Below are 12,851 nucleotides of genomic sequence, written 5' to 3'. Positions count from 1 at the left end.
GCAAGGCGTATGAACGTGCGGAGAAGCTCGCTTACATCGCATCCAGCGCTTTGCCTGAGGAGGTGCGGTCGGCACGACCTCCTGAGCTTGGGTCTGGTCCAAGCGAGGGCTCCCAACATGACGGATTTTCAGCGAGTCTGCCGAGGCCCCTGGATCCTAAAGACTTGCTGCGCGATTTGTAATATTAATGATCAGCACATGCACAGCGCGGACGGCTGTGTTTATTCTAGCTCATGATGCCTGCAAGGACAGAGGGACACCGCCTTTTTCATTTACATATGGTTATTGCAGAGAGGCCGGACACAAGGGGTCTGTTTCAGCCTCTCCTCCGAGGCTGGGGACGCCTCCGGTCCTGTGACCCATTGTAGTTTGCGGCCCGTTAGCCAGAGGCCGAGGACCGGCGTCCCGACTGGCAGGCGTGCCGTCACCTCCGCAGCATGCGACACCGCATTTTGGCAGTGGATTTGTGAGGCCGGCTCTCTCTGCAGGTTCCATTTTAATGAATGTGGTATGTTGGAAGTGTTTCGGTTATTGAATGATAATGATTCGTCACCACGGAGACTGACCGGTGAAATGCTTATTTTCAGCACCCTACGGACAAACAACACATATGTAACAGTTTTTTACCCCCCCGATGTTGTACTCCCACTCACTGTGGGGTTGGTGTGTGGCTCAGTTGCTAATGATGTTGTGCTTGTGATCAGAAGGTTTCCAGTTCAAATCCCAGCATCAGCAGACTGGTCCTTAAGTCCCAGTTGCTCCAGGGACAGACTAACGCTGCTCTCTTAAAAAAATAATCATGTATCTCACTTTGAATAAAGGCATCTGCTAAAAAGAATATATTGTTGCATCTTCATACACTGCAGTAAATAAATATAGAGGACTCCTTTGTGCTGCTTTAGCGGATGTTCTGCATAACTGGGGGGGGCACAGACGTCTGGCCGGCTATGATGGCGGATCTCAGGATTAAGGATAGACTCCCTCTGGACTCAGATACGGTTCTTGTATGTGTGTCAGTGTCACAGTCCTGACATGGATCTTCCTGATCTTGCCGTGTGACATGGTGTGATTTACGCTCGGCCTGCTCTAGATGTCCTTGCAGCTCAAGGATGTTCTAGAACAATCGGTAGCGGGATAATGAATTGTTATCGTTAGAAAACATGTAATAACAGGCAGAAATATAGAAACAATGTCATAATGTGTAAAAAGCCCTTTTCATTTCACAGAAGGCTGACATGAATATCCGTCCTAAGCCCTGCCATATTGTTTGGCTGCTCACACTGGTGCCCATATTGTTTTAGGAAGGATTAGATACCAGCTAGAATTGGACTGTGAACCTTCACTGGAATTTACTGCTACTGTTGCTCCGGTTTTAAAAAATCCTCGAGTATAATTCTTTCAGTCAGCAATAGCAGCAAATTTTACACTTCATAATCCTACTTTCCAGCTGTGGTATTTGAAAGAGAAAGATGGCAGATGACATCTCTGTTGCTCAGTCTGCATTGTTGTTGTGTTTTCCTTCGCGCCCGGACGGGCCGCGTGAGTTGCCCCATCTACCCCGCGCTGCGGAGCGCACCATCTTCTCTCCAGGGAGGGCCTGTTCTCGCTCAGTAGGAGGAAGCAGAAGGGCAGTCGCTTGGCTCTCAGACACCCGGGGCTCCTCTTTGCGTTTGCCAATAGCCCAGCACATTTCACTTTGAGTGTTTGTTTTGGATGGGGGGCACAGAAAATTGTCCAGAGAGATGCACTTAAAAAAACACTTTCAACTCACTTTGGATATGAATCTGATAAGTAGCTTTATGTAAATAAGGTCATGGTATTGACCTGATGGAATCATCTGGAAAGATCTGCTTCTTCCGTCTGTTGTTCTTCGGTCGTGTGAGAGACATACGCTTCCCGGCCTGCGAGCTTCCTGGTGGTTCACCGGACATTACAGCGGGTTCAAGACTGAGATCGGGAGATCTGTCAGATCTGCTGCTGATCTGTGCCGGGATTTACATATCATGGCAGCGGAGTTGGTCCATGCTGGGCACCGGGGCGGGGGGGGGGCACCTTACACTGCCTCTTTGTCTGATCTCCAGCACGAATGCAAATATGCAAATGAAGCTGCATGCCTCGCAGGTGCATCAACGTGTTTTACGAAACCATTAGGATGTCTTGGCAGAGTCCGTAAATAAAGCTGGGTTTATTTTTTGGCGGGGGGAGAGACTGTAGAAAAATGTCCCAGGATATTATGGATTATAGTCTGACAGTCATTGAAGCAAACCTGTGTCAAACTGAAATGCGACGGGACACGGTATGACATAGAGGAGACTCAGACCTCGCATTTGCTTAGTGATATGCAGACACGGTCGCTCTTTGCATTCATCATGTCCGGTGCTCATCTATCCAGCCTGTCTTCTCAGGCCCAAAAAGCAGCACAGAGTAGAGGTGCAGATAACAGCATGTAAACACCGTCTGCAGGTGGAAACAAGAAAAGATATCAGTACAGCGACAGGGAGCGAGGCGAGGCGAGGCGAGGCGAGGAGCCAGCTAACACAGGCAGCATAATGTTTCAGTGACGGAGAGCGAGGATGCCTGCTTCAGGCCAACGCCGGTTATCACAGCCGAGGACGTCGGCCGGCATCATACACAGTGGAACATTCCGGTTAAGGGTTAACACAGGCATAGTAGGTACTTCATACAGAAGTATCTTAAAAGATTTGCTTTTATAGGAAAGAAGAAATTAGTCTTGGTGAAACATTTATGCTTATTTTTGTGCGAATAGTGCAGTACAAATCGGGAAGCTCGGTGTGTTTACGGCCAAGAATCTGGGCTGTTATTCTCTACTTTCGTTCATGTTTTCTTAGCGCACATTGGAATCAGAATCAGAGTCACTTTACTTCGATGTGTACATTTACATGTCTGAGGAATTTGTTCTGATCATGGTCAGATACTTCACACACAGCATGCAACTGAGCAAAAACAGACATATAACAAAAAAGAATATAATTATATAAAATAAAGTGATATTATAAGTTATATTACTCGTCTTATACGTATGAAGGCTGTTGGTCGTACCTAAGGATAAGAACCAGCCTTTTAAAGTGCCCGTACATGGCTGATGTCTCTGGCATAGCGGAGCGTCACGCTCGTCGGAAACACAGGAGGCGTGCGAATCAGCGGACGGGCGTGCGAGAGGACGGGCATGTGAGCAGACAGGCGTGCGGTCCACGTGGAAAAGGCGACGGGAATTTGTAAAGGGAACTTGCGGTTCTCAGGCAGGTGACTGTGGCTGAGGTTCCGCGCAGAGGACATGTGGGGGAGGGAAATGGGGACGAGGGAACGAGGTGATGCTGCTGGCGTGGGGGGGTGTCTGAGTCACTCAGTGGGGGGGGGGGGGGTACATGGGCCAAGCCGCTCTGTAGCCTGGAGCCAAAATGCAATCTGTGCTATTTGGTTAACAAAATTAGGCGCAGGGTGACGGCAGGGGGCGGCGCTGGGTGGTGGGGGGCGTGTATGGCGCTCTGCCGCTTGGGCTGCCCTCCTCAGTCGTGTGCAGAGCCGCTCCCGCCTGCTGCCGGAGCCTCTCCTTCCCATCAGACCACCACCGGCCTCCTATAGTCAGACAGCGCGCACCGAACGTGGGCATACCCCCGCTTTGGCCGATGGCGGAATCGGGAGTCTCTGCGGGCCCGCCGCCCCCCAACAGCCTGGCCCCTGCCCCAGCCCCCACGCGCTCCCCCCGCCAAGGCCCCTGCTCCCCCTGCTGCCTGCTTCTCACCCTGGTCTTGCTGTTTTCGTCTCTCCTGGCCAGCTGGGTGATTCTGCGGCTCACTGTGGGAGCTCGCATGGACCCCTTCCGGATCTCGTCCGGCTACAGCCAACCGAGCGATGCAGGAACTGCGGCCTTCGATCCCGACTTCACCACCAACTGCACCCTGGGTAAGATCCCCACGTCTCGGTCACTGACGACTGGCGTTATTTATGCTGACACGTTTTTATCGTTACTTTTTACGGCACAGTGTTACCAGTGGTGTTTGGTGCCAAACTACATGATATGTAAATAATAATAAAAACATTTACATGAGATTATTTCAGCAGTTTCAGATGATGTCCTGTAATACATTTCTTTATGCAGATAAATAGTGAATAGTGTGTGTGTTTTTTCAAAGGTTAAAAGATTACAAAAGCTTTACTGTCATTTGTACAAGTACAACTACAAAGACCTGCTTTAAACACGCAGCAATATATAAAGATTAAGGTCAAAAGGATATAAGGGTTCATCCTTACAAGACACGAATCTCTAGAAATGTTCTCTCCGTAATGTTATTCACTTTCTCACATGCTGGCAGTCGTCTATGAATTCCTTCGTGCTGAGAGGTGTGTCGATGATATTTTGTGTTCGGATTAGATGTGATTGTCAGGTGGTCAAGCCCAATCATGCAAGAGAATCCGGTTCTGATCACACATCGGTCATGTTTAGTTCCGTTCAGACGACAGTGCACGCGTGACTTTGCGTGACTTTGCGTGACTTTGCGTGACTTTGTTATGCGCACTTTCGTTACCTTTAAAGGACACGGTCACAGGCTGTGATATTCACCGCGCACCTGGCCTCTGTTAAATGGGGGGGTCGTTCATGTTTCAGAGATCTAATGGTCTCTTCAGAGCCATGTGGACAGAGAGAGAAGATGATAAAACCTTGATAAAATGTACCCGGAAGCTTCCAGCAAATTTATGGAGAACAATATCTTCTGTTTGTGTGAAATTCCATTCTCTACATCTGACTTTTTTTCTCTTAAAAGTGCCATTGACTTTCATTGAAATGTGTTTGGTTGTGCTTCTGAAAAGATAAATTTTCCATTTTATGTGTAATTTTTATGTATAATTTTGTTCTCTGGGCTTTAGTTTGGGCAAAAACGAATGACTATCTTGTAAATGAGATCTGCAGGCTTCTACAAGGATGTGGTATCTGAATCTGCTGCGGGGGGGGGGGGGGGGCACATGCTTCACCTGCGGAGGGAATCAAAGCCCCTTAACAAAAGCTGAAGAGGCGAGTCTGTGATTTAGCACATTTCCGCTAAAAATAAAACCGGTCCGCACCACAAGTTCTGCCGAAAGTACATTCAAAGTGATCCACACTGTGTATGTAAATGATGTATTTTTGCAAAGGGAACCTGTTTTTAAAATTAACTCTTTACTCAAAATGTAAGTGAATCAGTTAAAAATAAAAAATGGATACCAAGTACTGGTACTCAAAAAGGAGAAAATCAGTGAATTGTAAATGATGGAATTTGTCTGAAGTCTCATGGGGAGGTAGGAGAATCAGCCAGACACACAGACACAGACCTGCACATAAAGCACACACTCGAACACACAGACACAGACCTGCACATAAAGCACACACTCGAACACACAGACACAGACCTGCACATAAAGCACACACTCGAACACACAGACACAGACCTGCACATAAAGCACACACTCGAACACACAGACACAGACCTGCACATAAAGCACACACTCGAACACACAGACACAGACCTGCACATAAAGCACACACTCTAACACACAGACACAGACCTGCACATAAAGCACACACTCTAACACACAGACACAGACCTGCACATAAAGCACACACTCGAACACACAGACACAGACCTGCACATAAAGCACACACTCGAACACACAGACACAGACCTGCACATAAAGCACACACTCGAACACACAGACACAGACCTGCACATAAAGCACACACTCGAACACACAGACACAGACCTGCACATAAAGCACACACTCTAACACACAGACACAGACCTGCACATAAAGCACACACTCGAACACACAGACACAGACCTGCACATAAAGCACACACTCGAACACACAGACACAGACCTGCACATAAAGCACACACTCGAACACACAGACACAGACCTGCACATAAAGCACACACTCTAACACACAGACACAGACCTGCACATAAAGCACACACTCGAACACACAGACACAGACCTGCACATAAAGCACACACTCGAACACACAGACACAGACCTGCACATAAAGCACACACTCGAACACACAGACACAGACCTACACATAAAGCACACACTCTAACACACAGACACAGACCTGCACATAAAGCACACACTCTAACACACAGACACAGACCTGCACATAAAGCACACACTCAAACACACAGACACAGACCTGCACATAAAGCACACACTCTAACACACAGACACAGACCTGCACATAAAGCACACACTCGAACACACAGACACAGACCTGCACATAAAGCACACACTCGAACACACAGACACAGACCTGCACATAAAGCACACACTCGAACACACAGACACAGACCTGCACATAAAGCACACACTCGAACACACAGACACAGACCTGCACATAAAGCACACACTCGAACACACAGACACAGACCTGCACATAAAGCACACACTCGAACACACAGACACAGACCTGCACATAAAGCACACACTCGAACACACAGACACAGACCTGCACATAAAGCACACACTCGAACACACAGACACAGACCTGCACATAAAGCACACACTCGAACACACAGACACAGACCTGCACATAAAGCACACACTCGAACACACAGACACAGACCTGCACATAAAGCACACACTCTAACACACAGACACAGACCTGCACATAAAGCACACACTCTAACACACAGACACAGACCTGCACATAAAGCACACACTCGAACACACAGACACAGACCTGCACATAAAGCACACACTCTAACACACAGACACAGACCTGCACATAAAGCACACACTCGAACACACAGACACAGACCTGCACATAAAGCACACACTCGAACACACAGACACAGTCAAACACACAGACACAGACATACATTTCGGCTGTGGCCCCTAGGAGATGAAAGGGACCCCCCCACACGCCACGGACACCTCCCTGGCGAGTTATTTGCTCTACTTCAGTTTCAGAGGCCTAATTGTTGTCATATTCTGACCCGTCTGGCGAGAGGGCAGCGATAACTCCACTTCATTAAAAACGTTCGTACCACAATCTACCGACCTTCCCAAGGGCACCCCTAGACTCCCCTTTCATGGCCGCGGTGCACTAACAGGCGGGGGTTGCCGACCCAGGGTTCGAATTCAATCCGATTGATGCGTAGGAGGAACTGAGATGTGCGGCATGTGGGTTCAGCATCGCCCACCCCGCACCGGCAGCTTCCGGTGTCAGAAATGCGAGCCCACCGCCGCCGTGTCACATGACACCACGAGGGATTAGCACACATGCCTGTCAGACACCCCTGCTCCCTTCCTGGAGCTTTCCGTGGCTAATCGCTAATTATTCTCCACGATGATCTAGCTTATCTCTGGCGGCGTCTCCACTGCTGGAGCGCATGTCATGAGCGGATGTGGGGCCGCAGATGTACTCTCTCTGGAAGGTGCCGTCACGCGTGGGAGTCACTCGCGAGGTTGCTGAAGCCCGTCAGCAATGGGAGTAAAGCCCACGGCTTGTGTGTGTGTGTGTGTGTGGGGGGTGACCCACAGATGATTTGACATTATTTGTTAACTTTTGTTATGGGGCCCATTTTGAAGAATCCTCAGTGTTTGGTCTGGTGGGCGGCAGAGGAGCATCCTTTGTCAGCTGGTGGGGGGACCTGCACCACGCCCCCCCCGCCCCTCCTCCTCCTCTGATCCACCCCCCCCCCCCGCCCCTCCTCCCCCTCTGATCCATGCTTCCCCGGCCGCTCCGCCCCTGGCATTTTCTGATTATATTGAGAGAGGCGTCCCCAGTGTTTTGCCCGCCCGCCGAATGCTAATTCCTCCCCTTAGCCAAATTGATCTGGAGCGTGGAGCGAGGCCTCCAGGTAACGCCGTCTTCGACGGAAACACCTAGAAGCTACCGGTTGACGTGATGAAGTCTAGGCGGCAGCCCCGCGGCATTAACGTCAAGCATCGTAATAAACATCCAGGCACTAAGCTACGCCTTAGCTAAATGAATTATAGAGAAGAACAAACGCACATCCATGCTGACTCTCATCTCAGTTAGATGCAGGTGTGCCATCTAAGGGCCTGGGAAGAGGGTAGTTCTGGTGCCTTCTCACCTGTATCGCCCCCTACAGGTGTCAGGGGCTACCTATCATTCAGGCAACGCTAAGGTAGCCATTTTGTGGCATGCGAGCGTCTCATTCCTCACTCCGTAGCCTCTGCCCTGGAGGGGGGTTCCGGCATGGAACCGGCTCACCACAGACTCATCTGCTTCGGCCTTTTCTCCGATGCCCCGGGGCTGATATCGACTCGCATAATCGGACTTTCCTCTCTGGATTCAATATCCTTGTTCTGACAGCAGAAATGAATGTCTGCGTGCCGATCACATAAATCACCCGCCGTGTTTTTGACGGCCTCGTCGTCTGGACTCTTCACCCCCCCATGTCTCATTAAGCAATGGTCTGACCTAAGTTTGGATGCATGCCACTCTATGCCTGTTCCTCCAACAGTGTCTCCATAATTCCCTGTGTGTCGCACATACGTCCACCAGCTTGTGCATACGTGAGAGCGCCTGTGGCACCTACCATTCCTGAGTTATTCCGTTCAGCCTGTGACTCTGAGCGTGACTCACCTTGAGTTTGTGACTCGCGATGGAGTCACTTAACATAGCAGCTGATTGTCCTGGGAAACAGCCAGTGACATCACCGCGCTTCCTGCATTACCCGGGATGGCCCCATGGGGGCGGGTGTCTATGTCCACCTGGCGAGGGAACTGGAGCCCATGTGTCACTTAGATACTCGCATGAACTTGGCTGCCAGGAAGAGGAGGACAAAGCAGGGTTGTGTGGGGGATGGGGGGGCTTATGCTCCCGTGACCCGCTGCAGCTGAAGCCGTTAGCGTCGACTTCACGGCCATTTTTTCCCTCGCTCCCTTTGGCGGGGGGTGACAGAGATGGATGAAGCCAGAGGCCTCCGTTAGCCAGTCAAGCGTGGCCCGGCAGAGTTAATTGAATTCTTAAACAAGTGCTTCCTGCGCCGAACGAGGCCCAGGGGGACCACAGGGTCTAAGCCAGTGGAATCTGTTCCACGCGCTTGTTGAGATGTTTGCGGAGGAGGAACCAAGCTGCCCTACATCCAATTTCAACGTGGTGGGAACCTCCGCTTGTCCAAGATGACATTTGATGTCATATTAATAGTGTGACCAAAACATGATTATAGCGTGACCCATACATGTCAGTCTGCTTTCCGTGTGCTAGTGGCACATGATGTTCCAATTAGCCAGGGATTTACTTCTAGGAGCCTCTGAGGTGTGACCTCCTGTTCTGACTGAGTAAGAGTGTAAACTAGGTCCGTGGAGGACTGGCCTTCACCCCCTCAGGTTTAGACTTGATTAGGTCCCGGTGTGACAGCTCATAATGGTGGAGCTGTAGGGTGGGGGGGGGGGTATTATCATCACCTGCCAATCACTGGCTTGCTTCCCATTGGTTACATTGCTGGTCCTCAGTGAGCTAGATGATTCCACACACTCCCTATCCAAGCCTTTCCTCCCCTCGCTGCCTGACTTTGCCCTGGTTAACCGAGAAACACTAACAGACCTCCTTCTCCACCTCCTCCGTCTCCTCCACCACCTCCTCAGAGGTCACATGCGGGGCTGCAGTTCACTCCCGAGTTCACGGTGCATCAACATCAACAGCAGCAGCATTTGGATAAAAAATCCCTTCTTACCGCACGGCAAAAATTTAACGGCAGTTTGCATTCCGTATTCAAATAAAAGTTACAAACTTCCCAAATTGTGCTAGACGGCCAATTTTTTAGATTCAAATTAGGCCCGGAAACTTCCGGAATTGTGAAGCAGAGATAATTTCTCAGCGGGGGACGTGCCAGCCTATTCACAGGTGTTGTTAGTGGCGAAGCTATGAAACAGTACCATTGTTTGATTATTAAATGCCATTTTGCCTCCCCCCCCCCCAAATGTTTTGGTCCCCTAGCTGAATGCACCCCCTCTGAGAGCTTTTACTTCCCTCAGTGCCTCTGCGTATATAATAATAAATCCTTTCTTTGCCATTTGTACTAGTATGAGTACAGGTACATTAGAATTATTCTCCTCGCTTATCCCGTCTTGTGCTACATAGATGGGGGGGGTCACAGTGTAGGGTCAGCCACAGAAATATGACAGTTCTGCCGAGGCAGGGGCTCAAACCACTGATCTCCCAATCACCAGCACGGAGCCTCTTACCAGACCAAGTGACCTCACTGGTCTCCTCAGTTGGAGCCAATCAGAATCAAGCCTCCAAAGATGCCGGTCTGCTATTGGTATGTTTAATGGAGGATGGTTTTAGATTAATAGACTCCAGTAATGATATTTATAAATCAAAAGCATGTTTTGCAGCAACTAATTTTGCAACCTACTTATGAGTTTATAAGCCGGGTAATAAACAGCATTAAGAGCAGCATAATGATGTCTGTCTTCATTTAACAGCCATCCTCATTACATGTGACAGTGCGAGTTGGGTTGAGATGCAGCTGAGTGTCGTGTTTGTGTCTCGTCATGCAAGCCGGCAGGAAGCGAATGTTCTATATTAGAAAAATCTCCATGTAAACCGAAGCTATCTCTCTGCCCGTGACCCCTGCTGCCCCCTCCCTCACACAGTGACCTCAGCTGAAATTGCTTCAGAGCACACGGCTGACCTACACGTATAAACAACCTCGAGATTTCTGTAGCGGGAGCGGGGCTGCCACGCTAACTCAACGGGCCCGTCGTCAACCTGCTCCATGCTGCCCCCTAGTGGCCATTGCACAGCCGCACAGAGCAGGGAGCAGGGGAGCATGACCGGGTGTGGAGAATGCGGGCAGTTGTGACAGATACTGCAGCGCCATGCTGCCATCCATCATGGCTGGTGTCCGCGTTCCGTTAACCTGCGCGTCTCCATTGCGGACATACATCATCCTTTAGAGTAGATAGGGGCATGGATACCACCATTCCCCCCAGCCAAGCACCCCCACCTGCATCCCCTCTTCCCTTAACGACATCCTCGCCTGCGGATTCACGCCTTCCTGAGTCCTCCGGGATCCACCGATTTATCGTTTTTTTTTGTGGTGTAGTCCCACCCGCAACATTCACCGGAGACTTCCCTCCGCGATTCCATGACTGATGTCATTGCCTCACTTCACAGCTCACGGTTAAGCTCGCCAGTGTGAACTGCACTGGTGGGGGGAGGGGGGATTTTATCGAGTCGCAGTGCATGCGGCCGCCCAACGAGCCCGTGTGATGGCCTCACGTGCACCCTGTTCTTGCCGCGCGTGGGATGATTAAAAGGCCGTTTGGGGTTGAGGCCACAGCCGCCACCCCCGCACTGCGCCACGCCGCGAGGACGTTAATTAGGGTAACAGGGAGGGCATAGAGCAAGCAAGCGACCGGTGCTGTAAATGAAACCGCGAAGCATGTTTCTGCCAGCCATTAGCCAGATACTGACGCACTGACGGGCACAACTGTCCCCCCAATTAGTCTGTGTGGCGGGGGAGAGCCGGCCGCGGTGTGGAGCTTGTCCCGCCGTATTCTTTTAAGCAGGTATTTGTGATTTCAAGGCCAATTATGTGGGAAGGGGCTTCTGTGTGAGGCCTTTAACTGGGGCCACGTGTCTGATGTCTGTGAAAGGCCGTCTGGCCTCCCCGCGTTCCTGCGTCTCCCCGCGTTCCTGCGTCTCCCCGCGTTCCTGCGTCTCCCCGCGATCCTGCGTCTCCCCGCGGTAAAGGCGTGCGTTGTACGTCATAGCCGATCAGCATGCGTGGTCAGAATCGAATTAGCTTGTGATGCTATTGGGACTTTGGCTCAGTGGGTAGCACTAATATCTCACCCTTGCAGTGCCGTGGGTTCGAATCCCCTCTTTGCTGCGTGTCTGTGGTGCAGCATGGACAGTTACTACCTCTATTTTGCGATGGACTGGAATCCAATACTGGATGTGCCCTGTGCTACCGCGAGACGCTCCAGGCTCCAAGCGTCCCTGATCGTGATAAACAGCTGTGAGGTGGATGGATTATCCTTTGCATGTGTCCTGATCTGCTCAGAGTGATGTGAAGAACAGTAATCGATGTATCACAGGTGGGTGTGCAGCTCTGTGACGAGCTGCTCTGTCTGGACATCCAGCTCGCAGGACTTTGCTATAACCTTACGATCAAAGGGACTTGGGTCGGCTCAGGTCAGCCAAGTTCTTCTCCACACTCTCCAACTTTTAATTAGGCCAGTGGAGCACCATTCAGTGCTGTCCGAGCGCGAGGCGCCTGCAGAATCGGCAAACAGTCAGAGGCACCCGCGCCGCTAAATCGGCCCCGGCCTCCTGGGGGCGCCGGGCAGGCCGCGGTGCATAACATCGACATGCCGGAGGTTTCCGTGCGTGCCGGCCAGGGGGATCGTGGGGCCAGTGAAAGGCAAAACAGTCGCAGTTTACAACTGCACCATAGACGGGCCAGAAGCCATTTACATTGATATGCAAATACAGCGTCAGCGCTTGAAGCGTGAACTGATGTTATCGGCAGTGTCGCTCAGTCCCTGCATTGTTTCGTCTGCCCCGCCGTCCCGCTCCCCCGTTACCTTACCGTCCTCTATGCAAAGCTCCGCCGTTAGCGTTTCTGGGGGACGCGCCACAGTTGACTGGCCAAGATCGTGTTTGTCCCCCAGCGATGCTTCTTTGTTTGGCTTTGTCGTCGTGGTGACAGAGCTGGCATGTTATCGGTGAGAGCAATTCGCTTGTCTCGGCCGGCTTCGGAGCCCTGATTAAAGTAAGCGGTTGCCATGGTAAGGATCGTAGATTCGCTTTGCCAAGGACACGTGTATTTTCTCCGCTTTTGTGGAGTCTCTGAGCTGGATGTATGGATATTT

General features: G+C 50.8%; 1 protein-coding gene across 1 annotated transcript in view; it reads left to right on the top strand.

Annotated features, from left to right (window-relative positions):
- alk (ALK receptor tyrosine kinase) overlaps positions 1-12,851 on the top strand; it is a 212,506-nt gene that overhangs the window by 161,510 nt on the left and 38,145 nt on the right. The window contains exon 5 of the mRNA XM_072698713.1: positions 3,797-3,924. Coding sequence (XP_072554814.1) covers positions 3,797-3,924 — 128 coding nt within the window. The remainder of the gene's footprint in view (positions 1-3,796; positions 3,925-12,851) is intronic.

The sequence above is a fragment of the Paramormyrops kingsleyae genome, chromosome 14 (assembly GCF_048594095.1).
Source record: "Paramormyrops kingsleyae isolate MSU_618 chromosome 14, PKINGS_0.4, whole genome shotgun sequence".
Taxonomy (NCBI): Eukaryota; Metazoa; Chordata; class Actinopteri; order Osteoglossiformes; family Mormyridae; genus Paramormyrops; species Paramormyrops kingsleyae.
This window is presented reverse-complemented; position numbering and strand designations above follow the sequence as displayed.